The sequence below is a fragment of the Diospyros lotus genome, chromosome 10 (assembly GCF_014633365.1).
Source record: "Diospyros lotus cultivar Yz01 chromosome 10, ASM1463336v1, whole genome shotgun sequence".
Taxonomy (NCBI): Eukaryota; Viridiplantae; Streptophyta; class Magnoliopsida; order Ericales; family Ebenaceae; genus Diospyros; species Diospyros lotus.
The window spans coordinates 25879414-25898486 of NC_068347.1; the positions used below are offsets into that span (position 1 = coordinate 25879414).

Below are 19073 nucleotides of genomic sequence, written 5' to 3' on the forward strand. Positions count from 1 at the left end.
TAATTAAATCTTAACTATGAGGTTACTCCTCATTTTCAGTGCATTAATTCTTAACTAAATTATTCATGTGAAAAAGTGGAAAGGTTTAATGGGTGCTGAGAAGAAATTGAGAAAGAAGGGCAGAAAAGTGTTGTGTGTAAAAACGTATCTCATGTTATATATATATATACACAAAGAGGATTAAGCTGAAATGAAAATTTTATGGAGCCAAAAGCAATGAAAATTCTGATTTTTAACTGCAAACCTTATTTACTTTCTAAAGCTGGAATATTCTGGGATAATTTTCTAAGGTGTTAAAATAGTTTTTTGTAAAATAAAAGTAAAGTTATGTATAAAAATAACGTCCTTTCTTTACTCTTACAAAGCAAGAAGTCTCGCGTAGTAAAAAAAATTCTATTTTTTTTTTCCTAATTTGACTTTACAGCCTATTCAGCATTAACATTTTTGTTTCTGACAGTGACTTGCAACAAAAACTACCCAATACACACAAAGTTACAAGCAGAAATTTCATTTACAGAGCAAAATCCAGATTCTACCTGCATGTTTAATGGCATCAGCAACAAAGCACCCACAAAATGGTGCAAGTACACACATCCATTAAAAAATCCAAGCTAGCCCATCTGCATCACCATCCCAACAGTACCAAATATAATAATAGAAAGGAAGAAAAAAGAAATGGTAGTATTGGATCTAGATCTTCTGCTTTTCTTCTATAAACAAAATATGGTGTTTCCCCCTCTACAATCCCAAAACACAGATCAATTGTTCTTTGCTCTCAGCAATGCCTGCACCTCTACGGAATCCTCTGCTTTCTCCCACAACCTTCTCTTTCACCTTATTTCTCTGGATAAACTCTCTTTTCTTCTCTTCTTGTTACTCCATTGATGCACAAGGCCAGGCTCTTTTAGCATGGAAAACCAGCTTGAACAGCTCAACGGATGCTCTGAGATCATGGAATTCTTCAGAGACAAGTCCCTGCAACTGGTTTGGGATTTACTGCAACTCCAATGGGGAAGTGGTGAAGATAAGCTTGAAATCTGTGGACTTGCAGGGCCCTTTGCCTGCAAATTTTCAGCCCCTCAAGTCCTTGGACACTCTCATCCTCTCTTCAACCAACCTCACTGGGACTATCCCAAAAGAATTTGGGGATTACCAAGAGATGGTTGTGATTGATATCAGTGACAATTCTATCTTAGGGGAAATCCCAGTGGAAATTTGCAGGCTGAGAAAGTTGAGGACTTTATCTCTCAACACAAACTTTCTTGAAGGTGAACTTCCTTCTGATATTGGAAACCTTGCCAGTCTTGTGTATCTTACACTCTATGACAACCAGCTCAGCGGTGGAATTCCAAGGAGTATTGGAAAGTTGAGAAATTTGGAGATTTTTCGGGCAGGAGGCAATCAGAATCTCAAAGGTGAGCTGCCATGGGAGATTGGAAACTGCACCAATCTGGCCATGTTAGGCCTGGCTGAAACCAGCATTTCTGGGAGCCTGCCTTCATCAATTGGGATGCTGAAGAGAATCAAAACCATTGCCATCTACACAGCTTTATTGTCTGGTCCAATCCCTGAAGAAATTGGGAACTGCAGTGAATTGCAGAACCTCTACTTGTATCAGAATTCAATCTCTGGTTCGATCCCCAGGCAGATGGGCGAGCTCAAAAATCTTGTAAGCTTGCTGCTATGGCAGAACAGCATAGTTGGGACAATCCCTTATGAGCTGGGAAGCTGCAGCAATCTCAAAGTTGTTGATTTATCGGAAAATCTTCTTACTGGCAACATCCCAAGAAGCTTTGGGTTTCTTCCAGGGCTTCAAGTTCTTCAGCTGAGTGTTAATCAGTTAACAGGTACAATTCCATCTGAGCTCACAAATTGTACAGCCTTGACTCATTTGGAAGTTGATAACAACAACATTTCAGGAGAAATTCCTGCTTTGATTGGCAACTTAAAGAGCTTGACTCTGTTCTTTGCCTGGAGGAATAATCTAACAGGCAAGATTCCAGAGTCTCTAGCTCAGTGTGATAATCTCCAGGCTCTTGACCTTTCTTACAATAACCTGTTTGGCTCAATACCAAAACAAATTTTTGCATTACAAAATCTAACCAAGCTGCTGCTACTTTCCAACGATTTATCAGGCTTTATACCGCCTGAGATTGGAAACTGCACAAACTTGTACAGAATCCGCATGGGTGACAATAGGCTATCGGGTACTATTCCATTGGAGGTGGGAAATTTGAAATTTTTGAACTTCCTTGATATGAGTAACAACAGCTTTGTGGGAGGAATCCCACCCTCAATTTCAGGATGTGCAAGCCTTGAGTTTCTTGATCTCCACTCGAATGGACTAACTGGTTCTGTGCCCAATACTCTGCCCAAAAGCCTACAGTTTGTGGATATCTCAGACAATAGGCTAACAGGTTCACTGAATCCTAATATTGGTTCATTGACTGAATTAACAAAACTAAACCTAGGGAGTAATCAACTTTCCAGTAGGATTCCAGCAGAGATCTTGTCTTGCAGTAAGCTTCAACTGTTAGATCTTGGAAATAATGGTTTCTCAGGTGATATCCCGAAAGAACTGGGTCAAATCCCAGAACTTGAAATCTCTCTCAATCTAAGCTGTAACCAGTTCGCAGGTGAAATCCCATCCGAATTCTCAAGTCTAACCAAACTAGGAATCCTTGATGTCTCCCACAACAAGCTCACTGGAAACTTAGACACTATTGCAAGCCTCCAAAATCTTGTCGCCCTTAATGTGTCATTTAATGATTTCTCCGGTAAATTGCCCAACACCCCATTCTTTCGTAAACTCCCTATGGCTAACCTTGCTGGAAACCAAGATCTATACATTTCCAATGGGGTTGTAGCTCCTGCTGACAGACATGCCAAATCTATAATGAAGCTAGCTATGACAATCCTCATTAGTGGCAGTGCAGTGCTAATGCTGCTTGCTGTTTACTCGTTGGTTCAAGCTCATGTGGTCACCAATGATTCCATGGAAGGTGGAATTTGGGAAGTAACATTGTACCAGAAGATGGAATTTTCCATTGATGATATAGTCAGGAACCTAGTATCAGCAAATGTGATTGGCACCGGGAGCTCAGGAGTGGTGTACAGGGTGACAATCCCCAGTGGAGAAACACTAGCAGTGAAGAAGATGTGGTCATCCGAAGATCAGGCAGGAGCATTCACTTCTGAGATTCAGACTCTAGGATCAATCCGCCACAGGAACATTGTGAGGTTACTGGGATGGGCTTCAAATCGAAATTTGAAACTGCTGTTTTATGACTATCTTCCTAACGGAAGCTTGAGCTCACGCCTCCATGGTATTGGAAAGGGGGGAGCCGACTGGGAGGCAAGATACGATATTGTCTTAGGCACGGCACATGCTCTTGCATATTTGCACCATGATTGTGTTCCCCCCATACTACATGGAGATGTCAAAGCCATGAATGTCTTGCTGGGACCTCACTTTGAGCCATATCTAGCAGACTTTGGGCTAGCCAGGCTTGTCCACCGTGATGATCATTGTTCAAAGCAGAATCAGAGACCTGTGCTTGCTGGTTCCTATGGATACATGGCTCCAGGTAAGTGTCCAGAACCAATAGGAACAGATTTTACTATTTTTCAGTTGGTTCTTTTTCACTAACCAAATTCTGTTTTCGGGTGTCACAGAGTACGCTTCAATGCAAGGCATAACTGAGAAGAGCGATGTATACAGTTTCGGGGTTGTTCTTCTGGAGGTGTTGACAGGGAGGCACCCACTGGATCCAACCCTTCCAGGGGGCGCACACTTGGTTCAGTGGGTTCGCGACCATATACAGGGTAAGGGAGATCCGGCTGACATTCTTGATCCAAAGATCAGGGGAATGGCTGATCCTCAGATGCATGAAGTGCTGCAGACACTGGCAGTTTCATTTCTCTGCATCAGCACGAGGATTAATGATCGCCCAACAATGAAGGACATTGTTGCGATGCTTAAGGAGATTCAATATGTTGATCCTATAAGGTTAGATTCGGGTTTGTTGAAGGGAGATCTGTCTGCTCTTCCTCCATCACCCCCTATTAGGAATGTGGCCTCTGTAGGATCTTCCAGCTGCTCCTTTGCCTTCTCTGATAATTCAATGTAATTAAGCTTCAAGGCAAGTGTCACCAATTTTGTGCATATTTAGTAGGAGAATCCATTAGAGAAGGGCAAACGCATTAGAGGAAAGTTAGTATAAGTTCCTTATCTATTATCATGTGGCAATGTTAATGTAATTAAGCTTCAATAGAAGGAATATGTTGGGGGGAAAGATGAGAAGCAGTGAAGCATGATTAGGGGATTGGGAAGGCTTTAACTGTCTTTTTCTTGGAGGTTGAAAGAGTATGCTAGAGGCCAAGTAGAAACTGGGCCAATGATTGGTTGTCTTGGATTTATATAATTAGAGTTTCTCACAAGGAATAAGATTCTCTCTCTCTCTCTCAAAGTGTCAGCCTTTCCAGCAGTCCTCACAGGGCCCCCACGTGTTCATGTGATGTTTTCTGCAAGTGGCTTTCCAGGGATGAGTAACCTTTCCCACAGCCTACTAATCTTGACCTACAAGACTTTGCACATCCTGATGACTCGTTACAAGCAAGATAATGGCCTCATAAACATACTCAAACACTAAGGTTAATGTCCGGTAAACAAAATGAGGATGAATGAATGGTGAGATCCATGCCGTTTTGTGAGGATTCAGAGAAAGTTGTCTTTATATGCAATCTTACTCTACTTTATAAAGCGATCGTTTTTGCAATTTAAACCTTGTAACTTTTCATTAAAGTATTTCTCAATTAACTGTGTCTCAGTATTTCTTCACAATATATATATATATATACGTGTGTGTGTGTGTGTAAGACAGTTCAAAGGATAAAACTATCATTTCTATGAGCAGCCTTTCGTCAGTAGCATCCAGGTTAACTAACCGTGTGCGCCCAACGGCTCACCCTGTCAAATATTTTGACACATCCACTCGTGAATCAAAGCTCTACTTTAGTAAAAGGAAATGATATGTAAATAGAATTTGTGAACAGAAAACTCGAACAAAATGGTGTCCGCTTTCTATGTCCAATCAATGAGAAACAAACAGCCTCTTATAGCGATTTATAAAAATGTCACTTTCACAATCATTCTCATGCAAATTTCCCAATAAAAACTATATGGGAACATCATTTCAAACAGTAACTGTTCCATTAGCTGGACAGGTGCACATCAGTGACTGGATAATGCACTAACAAGAAAATGGGTGTTCAAATACAATGTATTTTCAACAGAAGATATTGATCTGACTAATTGCGTCTAAGTGTTGAGACCTTTTAACTTCTTTGACGCCAAATGAGCTGCATCTCACAGCACACAATGTATTTACAAGAATTGGTGACAACTCTGATTTCAACAGAAGATATTGATCTGACTAATTGCGTCTAAGTGTTGAGACCTTTTAACTTCTTTGACGTCATATGGGCTGCATCTCACAGCACTTAGTTGGCACTGGGTAGGTTGACATAGAAAGCAGTTTATGACAATGGAGGGCCAACTATCTCTGGGGCTGGTAGTGCCACCAATGTGGAATGCCACCCTCTACCATATTGCATTAGGAGGCGAAAGAAGTGACTTGGGCGTCAACTCTTCTATCATCTGAAAGAGGAGAAACCATATCCTTGCTTACATCGAATGTGATCTAATGGGGATACTCAGACTCTAGCTTTTTCAACATTAAGTCAATTACACCCCAACCAAATCCACGGTACTGAAGCCACCTAATAATCCTTGATTTTCGTTTCTCATTGGTAACATCCTGGCTTCGGAGCCACTGCTTTGTGACCTGAACAAATAAATGATCCATAGAGACTTTAGACAAGCCTAGTCTTGACTCTTGATCTCCACTGGAATCATTGTCCTGAAAGACCAACTTTATTGCCTTCTCAGCGTCAGCTTCACTCACTCCCTTCTTGACCAATGCCTGAACCAATAACACTCCATTCAGTGGCAAGCATTTGCATAACAGCATTTTCAATTTCTACATTCTGAAGTAAACATAAAAGTAAATGCTCAATAAAGACCACATCAAGACGACCACTATAGCATACATTATTAAATCCATTGTCTTCAGATGCCAACAACAATGACAAATAAATTCTGTATGATGCCTGCTTCAGTAGAGGCTCAATAATGGTGTGAGAAAGACTCATAAAATATATCAATTAAAGTAGTGTCAAACTAGTCCTATACGCGCTTAGTTCCAGGGTTTCTTTTTCTTTCCAAAAAATCATACTTTGGAGAAAGGGACAAAAGCTAGCTATATAGATCTCATGACAAAGAGGTTCCAACATCAAGAGAGGCAGCCTCCTGAGTTTAATCAGCATGCATGTAGCTTTATCAGACCCTTTGTTTAACTAATGACTCATCAATTAATCAAATACCCTACTCTCTAAAACTCATGGCTCAGCTCCGAACAAAAATATAAGCAATAGAAAAAAGATAATCCATGCCAGGAATTTCCACAAGGAAGTTACAAAATCATCTCCTCTAAGGTTCTCTTTACAATCATAGCACATAAACGTTATCAAGCCCTCAAAATTAATAATTCTTATAGAGCAAAACATTAATAATTCTTATAGAGTGGAACATATCTACAACCAACAATAAATAATGTCTCTGAACAAACTTCAAAAACAGTTCTATGCAAGAAGATAGCATTTCTTAGGCAAAGAACAGCAATTGATAAGAAAATCAAGCTGAAACAAAAGACAGATGGGCCAAATCTAGTTAACATACAAAATAACTGTTCAGGGATACATTGACAAAATTGTTCCATAATACTTTAACTGGCAAAAGTAGATAAATAGAGGATAACCTACTTGCTTGATCCGCCTCGGCCCCCAACTTAAGGTAGACCATTTTGATTGAGAAAATGCTTCAGCATACAAGGTATCATTGATCAAACCCCTGCACAAAACAAGAAAGGGTCAAAGACATAAACCAGACTTATAAGGAATAGATAATGTTACCAACTTCACTTGCCAGTAAGAAAACAAGGGATTAATAGGCAACATGTAAAACTAGTGCAGCATGTCCAACAAACTAGTCGGAAAAAGGTTAGTTCAACTGAGTTCAGCGTGAGGAATCGTAACTAAGAATGTGTAGAAGTTTGTCAGGCATGAACTTTGTGATATGTTTGCACCAAAAAGTGGTGCCAATGAGAAAAAAAAAAAAGAAGAGAAGGACAAAAAAGAAGGAATCTGCTGTTACATAGTGACAAACCTGCTCTGGAAGTTCTTCAACAATGAATCAATTGTATCAAGAGCAAATTTATTCCCAAGCAGTTTCTTCCTCAGTTCAACGACTGTAAATGCTCTGTGAAGAAAGGAAATATGGTTCAAACATGCAAGTATTCTACTTCTTTTGTCTCTTTTTCTCACATCTTTACTTCTCAATTGGCTAGAATTAAAAATAATTCTTATTGTAAACACATTCACATTTCAGGGATGTGTCTCACATATGCAAAATTTATGAACTTAGTGTTACAGAACTATGACAAAGGAAGAAAGAATAAACTGATAGTAATACTTTGACACACTGAGATGCCAGCTCGATGGAATTCAACAATTATAATGTGTTTGCACTTTGCAGTCTGCAGTGATGGTGCAATGACAATGAGCTTAGGTTGAAAGGCATCAAGTTTCATCACCAAATAACCACCATCCGAGCATATCAATTTCACCTAATTCCAGTAGTAAAATGAATTACAGCTTCGGTAAAGGACTCGATGAACAAATCCATTAATGGCACTTCTATAAGCTTTAACATATCAATTATTCAAACGCCTTTGGCCAACTACCAACACTGTTGTCTAGACTACTATTGTCCAGTGCCTTATTATGCTTCATAATTTAAGCCACCAATATATCAACTCAGGAAGCCTAAATAAATTCTGAGAAACTTCAGATCAAAAAAGATAAAACCCATATGTTAAGATTCAAATTTTTTATGCTCCTTTTCTTTGACGGCAACAGCAACATGTCTATAAATCTTACCACTTTTTGTCATGTAAAAAATCTTATTACATGTTTTTTTTATCATCGTTTTGTGATTTAATTTCTTATTCATAAATTTGTGGAAAACAAAATATTTTAATATGAAAATGGAATAAGATTTACAGACATTAATTACTTTTAGTTGACTTCTAAACCCCTGCAAGATTTTTAGTACTAATTTATCTTTAGAGTGTTGATATGCCCTGCAAAGTAAATGGACAAAATGGATTAGTGAAAATAAACGAAAGAATCAGAGGAAGGAGATTGCGCCACGTGGCCAAGCAAGAAGCCCCCGCGCACATGGCCGAGACCTGCCACGCACCCCCGGGCGTGCCTGCATGCCCCTGAGCACGCTTGTGCCCACATTGTAGTGCGGCCCAGCCCGCGTGCACCCGCACCCCTAGTGACCCTCACTCGAGGGTGCCCCGCGTGGCCCCCACACACACCCATGCCTACAACCCCGAGTGAACTCACTCGGGGGTGACTCGCACGGCCCCCTCGTGGCCACCAACGCACTCGCGGCCACACTACCTCGCTGGCGCCTGCTCCCACTCGACCTCGCACGTGCTCACGCCCGCACCCCAAAGTGACCCTCACCCGGGGGTGCCCCATGCCCACACGACACACCCCCAAGTGACCCTCACTTAGGGGTGCCATGGGCACGCCTGCGATCCGCACGCCATCACCCTAGTGAAACCCGATCAAAACTAACTCTAGGTTAGTTGCCAAGAAAATTGCATCACCTAACACCTAGTAGCCTCTTCCATCGCTATAAATAAGGCGGTTCTCCCCCTCATTGGGTATGCTATCTCTCACACTCGCATTTCCTTCTTGTGTTTGACTACTCTATACTTTCGAGAAGCTAACTTAGGCATCAGAGGACTTGTGCGATGTGCGAGGATCCTCACGTGCCCCTAACCAATCTTCTTTTTAGACAGGTCATTCATCGCTCTCAATCCACCTAGGAGACTCATCCATCGTTGTCGCTACCCCCGGGAGAGTCATCCATCGCTGTCGCTCCACCCCAAGAAAGTCATCCATCGCACCCGATAGTCACCCATCTTTCAGATAATTCACATGTGAGTTATCCTAAGGCGGTTTTCATTTATAAATTCATTGTTGTAATTAAGCAACAACAATTGGCGTCGTTTGTAGGAAACCAACAAAAGGCCAAGAAGCAACTTACTCATTATGGCACAAACCCGAAGCAATCATCAGAACCTCTCTCGTGGTGTTCAATCACCCCAACGAGAAACCTTCTCTCAATCCACTTTCGAGAGGCTAACTTAGGCATCAGAGGACTTGTGTGATGTGCGAGGATCCTCACGTGCCCCTAAACAATCTTCTTTTTAGACAGGTCATTCATCGCTCTCAATCCACCTAGGAGACTCATCCATCGCTGTCGCTACCCCTGGGAGAGTCATCCATCGTTGTCGCTCCACCCCAAGAAAGTCATCCATCGCACCCGATAGTCACCCATCTTTCAGATAACTCACATGTGAATTATCCTAAGGCGGTTTTCCATTTATAAATTCATTGTTGTAATTGAGCAACAACAATTGGCGTCGTTTGTAGGAAACCAACAAAAGGCCAAGAAGCAACTTACTCATTATGGCACAAACCCGAAGCAATCATCAGAACCTCTCTTGTGGTGTTCAATCACCCCAACGAGAAACCTTCTCTCATGTGGAAGATCAACATCAGTCCACCCATGAAGGCCAACTACCCCTCACCCATCAGTCCTCCCGTGAGGGTCAGCTATCCCTCATCCATCAAGGCTAGGCACCTCTCACCCATTAGTCCTCCCATGAGGGTTAGCTACTCCTCATCCATCAGGGCCAACCACCCCTCACCCATGAGGGTCAGCTCCCCCTCATCCATCAATCCTTCCATGAGGGTCAACCACCCTTCACCCATCAGTCCCCTCGTAAGGGTCATCCATCCATCACTCATCAGCAGTGTTATTAAAGGCGCGCCTAGGCCCAAGGCGCACCTTGGGCGCCTGAAAGCCTTCCAGGCGGGCGCAGACCAAAAGGCGCGCCTCAAGTGCGCCTCAGCCCAAGGCGCCTTAGGCAAAGGGGCGCGCCTTGGGCTTTTTAGCTATTTTTCAAGCTTTTTATTTCACTGTTTATTACTTTATTTAATTTTTTACTGTTTAGGGTTTAAATTTATTGCTTCAACTACAAATTTGACAATAAATAAAAAGGCTACTACTTCAAATGCTCCAATTGAATTTGAACTAGATGAAGATGGATAGGGAGAATTGAACAAATTCAAGGCATGTAATAACAAAATGCAACATTAAGTCACCAAAACAAAGAAAGATGCAAATTCAAGTTTAGTATATTACCTACCAAAAAAATGTATGAAACTATCATCACACTTCTAAACCATAGAAATCATCCAACAAGAGGAGTAGATAATGTGGAAGAAGATATTAAAGATAATGCTTCTAATGATGAAAATATAAAAATGTTTGGTCTTTAAAGTAGTTTTTTTATAGCATGCTTGTTAAAATATTATTAGAAGTTATGACCTATTTTATGCCTTTTTCTTCAACTATATTTTTATTTTTTTATTCACTTGCGCCTAGTTCCACTAGGCTCGTGCCTCGTCTTGCGCCTCAGGCTCCAAGACCCTTGTGCGCCTTAGTGCGCCTTGCGCCTTTAATAACACTGCTCATCAGCAACCTCCCCTTTCGAGGCCTCCTCGCCCATTGAAGATTCAGCTTCAAGCGTCGCCCTTTAACACCTCATATGCCCCTCTAGGACCCTATTTTCTTGGTCACATTGGCTCAAGTGTACAGGCCCCGTCTATGGTTCCTTGGGCTGAGTACGAAGCATTGCAGCAGCAACATGCCGAGGGGGTGCAAGCCCTTTGTGAAATGGTTGGGATGCTACAAGGCTTGGTTCCTCATGGATCAATCCCAGCCATCTTGAGGAAGTTTATACTAGAAACAACTCTATCCAATAGGGCTCATCAGGAGACACCAGGAAACGGCTCTTATCGGGAGGCTACCCCCAAGACTCATGCTCAATCTGCCCCTTCTCAAAACGATCAACCAAGGTCTTCTATGCAAGGGGCTCATACCCAAGCTTCTCCTTATCAAGGAAATCAAGGAGGGACTGATCGACGAAGCCCTCAAAGGGGGAGATACTCTGAAACAGTGACCAACACCCCCACGGAAGGAGGTCGAAATTCTCCTAAACTAGCAACAAGGCAGAATGATGATCCTGACGACAACCTTACTGCCTTTAGTGCTTAGGAGGCAGCAAACATGAGGAAAATGATTGAGTGAGTGCTGCAACAAAATAAGTTATTACCAATTCCATAGGAACAATCTCGAGAGAGACTGTCATTTGTGGCAGAGGTAATGGAAAAGCCCTTGTCAAGGAAGTTTAAGATGCCTCAAATAACCCCTTATTCAGGCAAGGACGACCCTTATGATCACGTGCAAGATTATGAGTCTTTGATGATGCTCCATGGATGGGACGATGAGATAATGTGTAGGGCATTCCCACTAACCCTGGCTGAACATGCTCGGGCTTGGTTTAATAGCTTGCCCGAAGCATCCATTTCCTCATTTGGGCAGCTAAAGGAAGAATTCATTAAAGCGTTCATTATTAACAGCTAGAGGAAGAAAGACGCAACATATCTCCTTAGCATTCAACAAAGGAAAAAAAAGACCCTGCGTCATTATGTGGACAGGTTCCAGAATGCCACGCTTGAGATTGGTAATCCACCGATTGAAATGGCAGTGTCCGCTATGTTCTAAGGGACGCGACTAACTTCCTTCCAAGAATCCTTGTCATTAGACCCCCCGAAATCCCTAACAGACTTGTTTGTCATAACAAATAAATACATACACCATACGAAAGTAATGAGAACTGTGACAATAAATGAGGGCAGGGAATGAAAAAGAAAAGTGCGGGATGTTGGAGAAGACCATAATCGGCGACAAGAGAGGGCCCAAAGACTGGAGGATGTCAAGCCCCACTTCAATCACCACACCCGACTCACCTAACCTCGATATGCCATATTAGCAACCATAGAAGGATCGAGCCTCATCAAACTTTCGAAAAGGGCGGATCAGCCTATAGGGAAGAATCAGGATGAGTATTACCGATACCATAGAACTCATGGCAATTCCACTGATCAATGCCGAGAATTGAAAAATCAAATTAAGATGCTTATTCAGGAAGGACACCTACGAAGATACATACGGGAGGAAGGGGAAAACGACGGGGAGTCACGAAGAAAGGAATAGAGACTTGAAGGACAGAAGAGACATAATCAGAGACAACAAGAGAGAGAGCAACTACAAACAAAATTCCCCTCTGGATAATGAACAATACACCAGGCTATACACGTCATTTCGGGCGGCAAAACCCCAAGTTGTATTGTCCCCCTCATATGAATTTGTATGCTTTAAAATTGTTAATAATATGAGCCCAAGGCGAGACCATGGATGTAGGCACATTTAGCTGAACCACGTCAAAAAAGAAATGCTTGTACTCTCTCGTGCAATACATTATCTTTATTATGTCCATTATAATTTGTCTTCATTTTTCGGGATGAAATGAAAGATTAATCAAAGGTTCTCTTCAAAAAGCTCGTTGCCCCGCACAGAGCTCGACAATGAGGTGAAAACCAAAGACTCGTTGTTCAGCTAACAACCCGACAACAGGAAGACAAGAAGCCCGTTAGCCTGCACATAACTTGGCAACGAGGAGAAAAGCACACCCATTGCCCCACACATAGCCCGGCAATAAGGTGAAAACCAAATACTCGTTGTCCCGCAACAAGGAAGACAACAAGCTCGTTGTCCAGTTAACAGCCTGACAACCGAGAAAACACAAAAGACTCGTTGCCCTGCTCATAGCCCGGCAACGAGCCCATTGTCTCGCATGTACATAAGACATTGTCTCGCATGTAGTCCGACAATGGATATTCTTTCTAATCGCGGATGTAAGTGTTATGTCGAACCACGAAAACAAAATATAGATATTCTTTCCAATCGCAAACGTAGGCGTTATGCTACGAAAACGAAATATAGATATTCTTTCTAATTGTGAACGTAGGCACTACGTCGAACCGCGAAAGCAAAATATACGAATAGTCCTTCTAACTACGGATGTAGGCATTACGCCAAACCGTGAAAACAAAACTAACCGCGGACATAGACATTACACTGAACCACAAAAACAAAACTAATTGCAGACGTAGGCGTTATGTCGAACCGCGAAAATAAAATATATTGATATTTTTTCTAATTGCAAACATAGGCGTTACGCCCACAACACCAGCAAGCATATACACATGAAACTACGAAGTCGCAACATTATGACAAAAAAGACTCGTTGCCCTGCTTACAACCCAGCAACGAGGAAAACACAAGCCTCGCACATAACCCGACAATGAGGAAAAAACAAAAGGTCCTGCTACCCCTCTTATAGCCCGGCAACGAGGAGACAAACACATCCCATTCTCCCGCATGTAGTCTAGCAATGGAGGAAAAATAAAACAGTTGTCTCGCAAGTAGCCCGGCAACGAGGAGACAAACACATCCCATTGTCCCGCATGTAGCACAACAATGAAGGAAAAAAAAAACAATTGTCCCGCAAGTAGCCCGACAACGAGAAGGCATAAAATCGTTGTCTCGCGAGTAGCCATACAACGAGGAAGCATAATATATGTGACTTCGCAAGCGACTTACACTGTTTCACCTGGTGACCAAATGGCACAATAGCCATTGTCTTACAAGAAGAGATGTCATATTCGTTGTTCCGCAAGTAATCCAACAACCAGAAAATGGAACGTCAATCATCATGAACACCCCTAGATTCGGAGAAAATTCCCAATATGTCAATGCTTCTCTCGGTGAAATATAGACACGTATATGAGCCAATAACGGTGCGATCACCAAGTCCATGTCTGTCACTCTTGAGTTGATTTGAAGATCTTTCAAAGCCCCCTCCACCTCGAGAGTCGGGAGTGCATGAAGGAGTCGTGTCTATGTTCCCAAAGGGATCTCAACTACGAGAGTAGAAGCTTTAACACGACGTGCGTCCTCCCGAAGCATCTACCTCGTCACTTCTGAGCGATCAACCCTTATGTGAAGTCCAAATCCACCAAAGCCACAAATGATACAGAGAACTCAAAATGATTAGGAGAGCTGAAATGACCTCGAGGCTTGAAAAGTCGCTTGCATGGAGAAGAGCTTCAAGAGAAAGAAGTAAAGGGAAGGCATGTACACGATTCGCATGGCAAGATACTTTTCCGCCCGGGACTACCGAACAAAAGAGTAGGGAGTAATTGATATGCCCTCCAAAGTAAATGGACAAAGTGGATTAGCAAAAATAAGCGAAAGAATCAAAGGAAGGAGATTGCGCCACGTGGCCAAGTAGGGAGCCCTCGCACACATGGCCTCGACCTGCCACACACCCTTACGCCTACCTACACACTCTTGCTCTCGTGCGCGCGCCCCCGGGTGACCCTCACCCGGGGGTGCCCCCATGCGGCCTCGTACGCACCCATGCCTGCACCCCCGGGTGACCCTCACTCAAGGGTACCCCTCGCCCCCGAGTGACCTCACCCGGGGGTGACCTGTGTGGGGCCCTCGCAGCCACCCGCATGCCGTCACTCCCCGTTGGCGTCCGCTCCCACTTGGCCCCGCACGTGCTCACGCCCACACCCCCAAGTGACCCTCACTTAGGGGTGCCATGGGCGAGCCTGCGTGCCCATGCCCGCAATCCGCACGCCATCACCCCCATGAGACCCGGTCAAAACTAACTCCAAGTTACTTGCCAAGAAAATCGCGTCACCTAACACCTGGCAGTGAAGCACAGAAACAGCTCGGAGACGTCGTTTCAGAACTATTTACATCTATTTTTTTAGAAAAATACTTGTTTTCCCGTTTCCGTTTCAGCGCAACCTTAACACCTGGTGACCTTTTCCATCGCTATAAATAGGGGGGTCCTCCCCCCCCCCCCCCCCCTATTGGGTATACTATCTCTCACACTCGCATTTCCTTCTTGCACTCAACTACTCTATGCTTTGAGAAGCTAACTTAGACATCGAAGGGCCTGCACGGGAATCCTCACCCGTGCCCCTAACTGATCTTCTTTTTAGACAGATCCATCGCTCGAAGGGGTCATCCTTCACTCTCAATCCACCCGAGAGACTCATCCATCGTTGTCGCTCCACCCTGAGAGAGTCATCCATCACTCCCAATAGTCACCCATCTTTTGGATAATTCACACGTGAGTAATCCTAAGGCGGTTTTTCATCTATAAATTCATTATTATAATTGAGCAACAAGAAGTGTATATAAGTTGATGATTGAATCCTTAAACTTGAAGTTTGGTAGACAAGGAGGTTCCACTGCTCCAGCATGAATAAGCCAATACTGTAAATAAATTAAAAGGCACATGCCAGTAAAACAAAAGATTTTAAGATTCTTCTTTTACAAGCCATGGGAAGTTATTGGGGAAAAAGAAAGTATTACATAGCAATAACTAGATTCTCTTCAGATAAAAACTACCATTATTTATTGTTTTATATATTAAAAAAAACATTATAGAGACTCTTGCAAAAGAGACGATTAATGGTTTAACCATGTGAGAAGAGTGTTGTGTTTTGATTGAGTATTGGAGATCTAGAAGGAAGACAGATAGATCCCGGTTTGGTCTTTTGCGCAAGACAGTTAGTTGACTGCTTAGTGGTTTAACGGTCACTGTTAGTTGAGGGGTAATTTAGGTATTGTTATATCTTTTTTAATACTTTTGTTATATCTTCCCTTTTGTCTATATATAGAAGGCACGGGTAGGCGCATAGATCATCATTCATTTGTAAATTTCTCTATTGTGAACGAGTGCAGTGAGAAATCAAGAGAAAGGCTAGATTTTGGTAGTCCTTGTAATCTTGGAGAGGATTGTGCTCGTGTGAGAGAAAGTCTTGGAAACTCTTGTATCTGATTTCATTTATATTGGATTGCTCTCAGTACTGCTGGATGTACGACTGATTTATCAGTTTGAACCAAGATAAATTCTTGGTGCCTATTGTGTGGTTTGATTGTTCTTAACTTTGATCTTTGCAATTCTGATTCTATTCTTTAATTTCCATTTATGTCGTATGATTGTGCCGGTAAGTGAGAGTGTAAAGAGTGTCATATTTGTTGGCTTCTTGGGTGAATTAATAGACTGTCATTGCTCCCAATTGTAACAAAGATGACCACTATAGACTTCTGTGAGGAGAGTTGATGAAATGGAATAAGTGGTTAACAAAAGATGTAGAGGAAGACCCAAAAAAAAAATACTTGGTGGGGGAAACTTCGGCTTGATACTAAATATAAGTAATGGATAGAAATGAATTGCAAGCTAAAATTCCTGTACCCAACCCCCACATAGTGGGATAAAGGCTTGATATGCGTGTGTCAAAATATATATATATATATATATATTTTAACAACAATAAAGCAATGTATTAGCACCAGACTTAGAGATCAATGTTGATTCCCAAGTTGTGATTTCACCCAAATAAAATTGTAGGGGTTTGGGATGAAGCCCAGATCTACGGCACGACAAGCATGAGGCATGAACCCTAATAGGTTTAGGGTGGAGGTGGGAAAGGGAAGACCAAACTCTAAGCATATTAACAACACGAAAAAACACACACAAAACAAAATGGACATCTCTGGTTATATCACTGAGAACAGCTTTCTGAACCTTGATTAGCTTTAATTTTGCTCATATTTGTGGTTCATATGGTGTCCCAAACCCATGCATTTGGCCTAGCAAAAGCCAAAGAGAGAAAAAGATGCACGAAAAAAAAATCCAACAGCTGGCTTACCGGCTATTGAATTCTGTTCATGTAACCAACCTTGCTTTCCACTGAGCCAACAGTAATTATTATAAATTATTTCTTTGTTTATATTTCTCAGTACAAATATATACAGACATAGAAGAACATAAATTTAATGATCATGCCTGTCTCTTTGTTCATATGCATTCTGCCTGTTGTAAAACTGCAATTAAATTGGGGTCTGGTTTAAGTAGCTCTGAACTCCTAAAGTTGCATTTTTTTTTTCCTTTCCTTTCTTTTTCCATTGCAATGCTAGAAATATTCTCAATTCAAACATAGCCTGGTGCAGCCTTGACACAGCCAACAGCCAGGGAGGGGTGCGCCAAGGGCCAGGGCTCAACCAATGCAGGTCCTAGGTTTGCTCCATCAAGAAAATAACAAACCAAAACTACAAATCTCGTGCAAAATTATATACTAACCTTGTTCCAAGTAATTCAATTGCCAACTTCTCTGCATTTTGTCTATTTTTACCAGCCTGTAATGCATCTTCACTGCAATAATTTGTATTCTGATGAATAGCCAGTCTCTCTACATCTTCCTTAGGCTCTTCTACACTTTCACGCTCCACAACTCCATCATTGTAATCAATTCCTTCTTCCACTTCTGAGAAATTCTAAGTATTTAAGAATTTTCTTGGAGTTCTATACAAACAATAAATTATTAAATAAATAATACCTGCAATGTGAAAGCGCACCATGTCTACTTAGACACTCTATTATTTAAGAAAAAAAAAAAATGTTCCATCAGTTCGAGATGGTTGCTGGAAACTTTACCTTGATTTATATCATGAGTTAAGAATTGTATGGATCTTCTAACATGGCTCTGTGATTTTTGACCCAAGGTGACACTCCTCGTTAAACTCGTCAAGTCATTTGACACTTCAAATCTCAATACATTGTGGTCCAGACCTTTAGTTATTACTTCCTCATGACCTTTCATGGGTGCAGAAATTTGAGATTGTTCAGTCTTGGAAGTCTTCTTCGGAATGTACCTAACTGGAAATGAAGAACTATTGGTGCTATCGCTGGAGCAGCGAATGCCACAACTCTTCTTCATCCTTAATTATAAGAAAACACCAGAACAAATGCTCAAACAAAGACTACATAATTTAAGTACTGAGCACATTCACTGAATCATGCCCTTTTTGGTAGATTCATTGAACCGTGCCACTTTCTTGCCAGATTGAACTTTTCGTTAAACAGAAATATTAAATCCATACATCCTGTTTGGTACTGAGAAAGCATGACTCATGAGAGCAGAGAAAAGAAAGCTGGAACTAAATTGGATTAATTCCAGTATTTCTTGTTATGTTGCGACAATTTCTTGGGAACCAAACAGGAAAGTGAAAGCATATAAGGAAGATCAAACAATCTCTCACCAGGGAATCAAAATGACTCGACATTGAAGGCCAATCAACGGTCTGCAGACGAATTTCCCGCCAAAAATCGCCATTTTTCCTGTTAGCTTCCAGTTTGCGCGAAGCCGACCCTAATAAAAAGGGAATCGAGGAGCAATCCTCAAGGGTGTGTTCGGTATCACAAAAAGAAATATATAATAATAAAAAATAAATGACATGTTGGAAAAAAAAAACAAAAATAAAAAAAAAGCAAGGAACATAAAAAAATAAAAAAAATGAAACTGTATTTGCGTTATTTGACTACTTTGATTTAAAAATTATTTTAATATAAATTAATTTAAGAAACAACAAAAGAATTTTTTATCTGAATTTATTTTCATACAAAAATGAATATTCATGAAAATTAAAAGAAAACAATAAAAATCATAAAGAATAAAGAAATTGACTTTGTCTTCTTTTAAACGAAGTCCAACTCTTCAATTGATTTTTTTACCAAATATTTAAGATCTCTTGTTTAAACGAGGGATAGGGAAGGAAAAACTCTTTGCCTTGCCTTGGAAGGAAGAGAGTACTTTATGAATTTTGGAATGACAAGTTGAGTACTTTCTTCAGACAGCAAATCACTATTTTTGTTTCGTAGACCTCAAATTGCAAATTCAGGTGTACCGACACCATTTTTCTCATTTAGTCAATTTGCTCGATTGGAGCACATATTTATTGGTCTCTCGAGTGTTTGAATTTCAAACCCAAAAATTACTTTGTTAAGAGAGAGACAGAGAGAGGGCAGTGATAAGAA

General features: G+C 41.4%; 2 protein-coding genes across 3 annotated transcripts; one reads left to right on the plus strand and one right to left on the minus strand.

Annotated features, from left to right (window-relative positions):
• The first annotated feature begins 606 nt into the window (after positions 1-606).
• LOC127812307 (leucine-rich repeat receptor-like serine/threonine-protein kinase RGI4) lies at positions 607-4774 on the plus strand. Its single transcript, XM_052352726.1, has 2 exons — positions 607-3587; positions 3676-4774. The coding sequence occupies exons 1-2, from the start codon at positions 782-784 to the stop codon at positions 4128-4130; spliced, it is 3261 nt and encodes a 1086-aa protein (XP_052208686.1). The 5' UTR covers positions 607-781; the 3' UTR covers positions 4131-4774.
• Positions 4775-5084: 310 nt separating this feature from the next.
• On the minus strand, positions 5085-18465 carry LOC127811531 (uncharacterized). Of its 2 annotated transcripts, XM_052351478.1 has the most exons (6): positions 18299-18465; positions 17694-17977; positions 17340-17523; positions 7286-7378; positions 6883-6970; positions 5086-5984 (listed from the first exon to the last, which is right to left on the minus strand). In XM_052351478.1, exons 1-6 carry the CDS (start codon positions 18370-18372, stop codon positions 5703-5705), a joined length of 1005 nt encoding a protein of 334 aa, XP_052207438.1. In that variant the 5' UTR covers positions 18373-18465; the 3' UTR covers positions 5086-5702. The 2 variants fall into 2 exon arrangements, with proteins under 2 accessions (XP_052207440.1, XP_052207438.1); XM_052351480.1 differs by lacking the exon at positions 7286-7378 and having other exon boundaries at positions 5085-5984.
• Between the last annotated feature and the right edge of the window lie 608 nt (positions 18466-19073).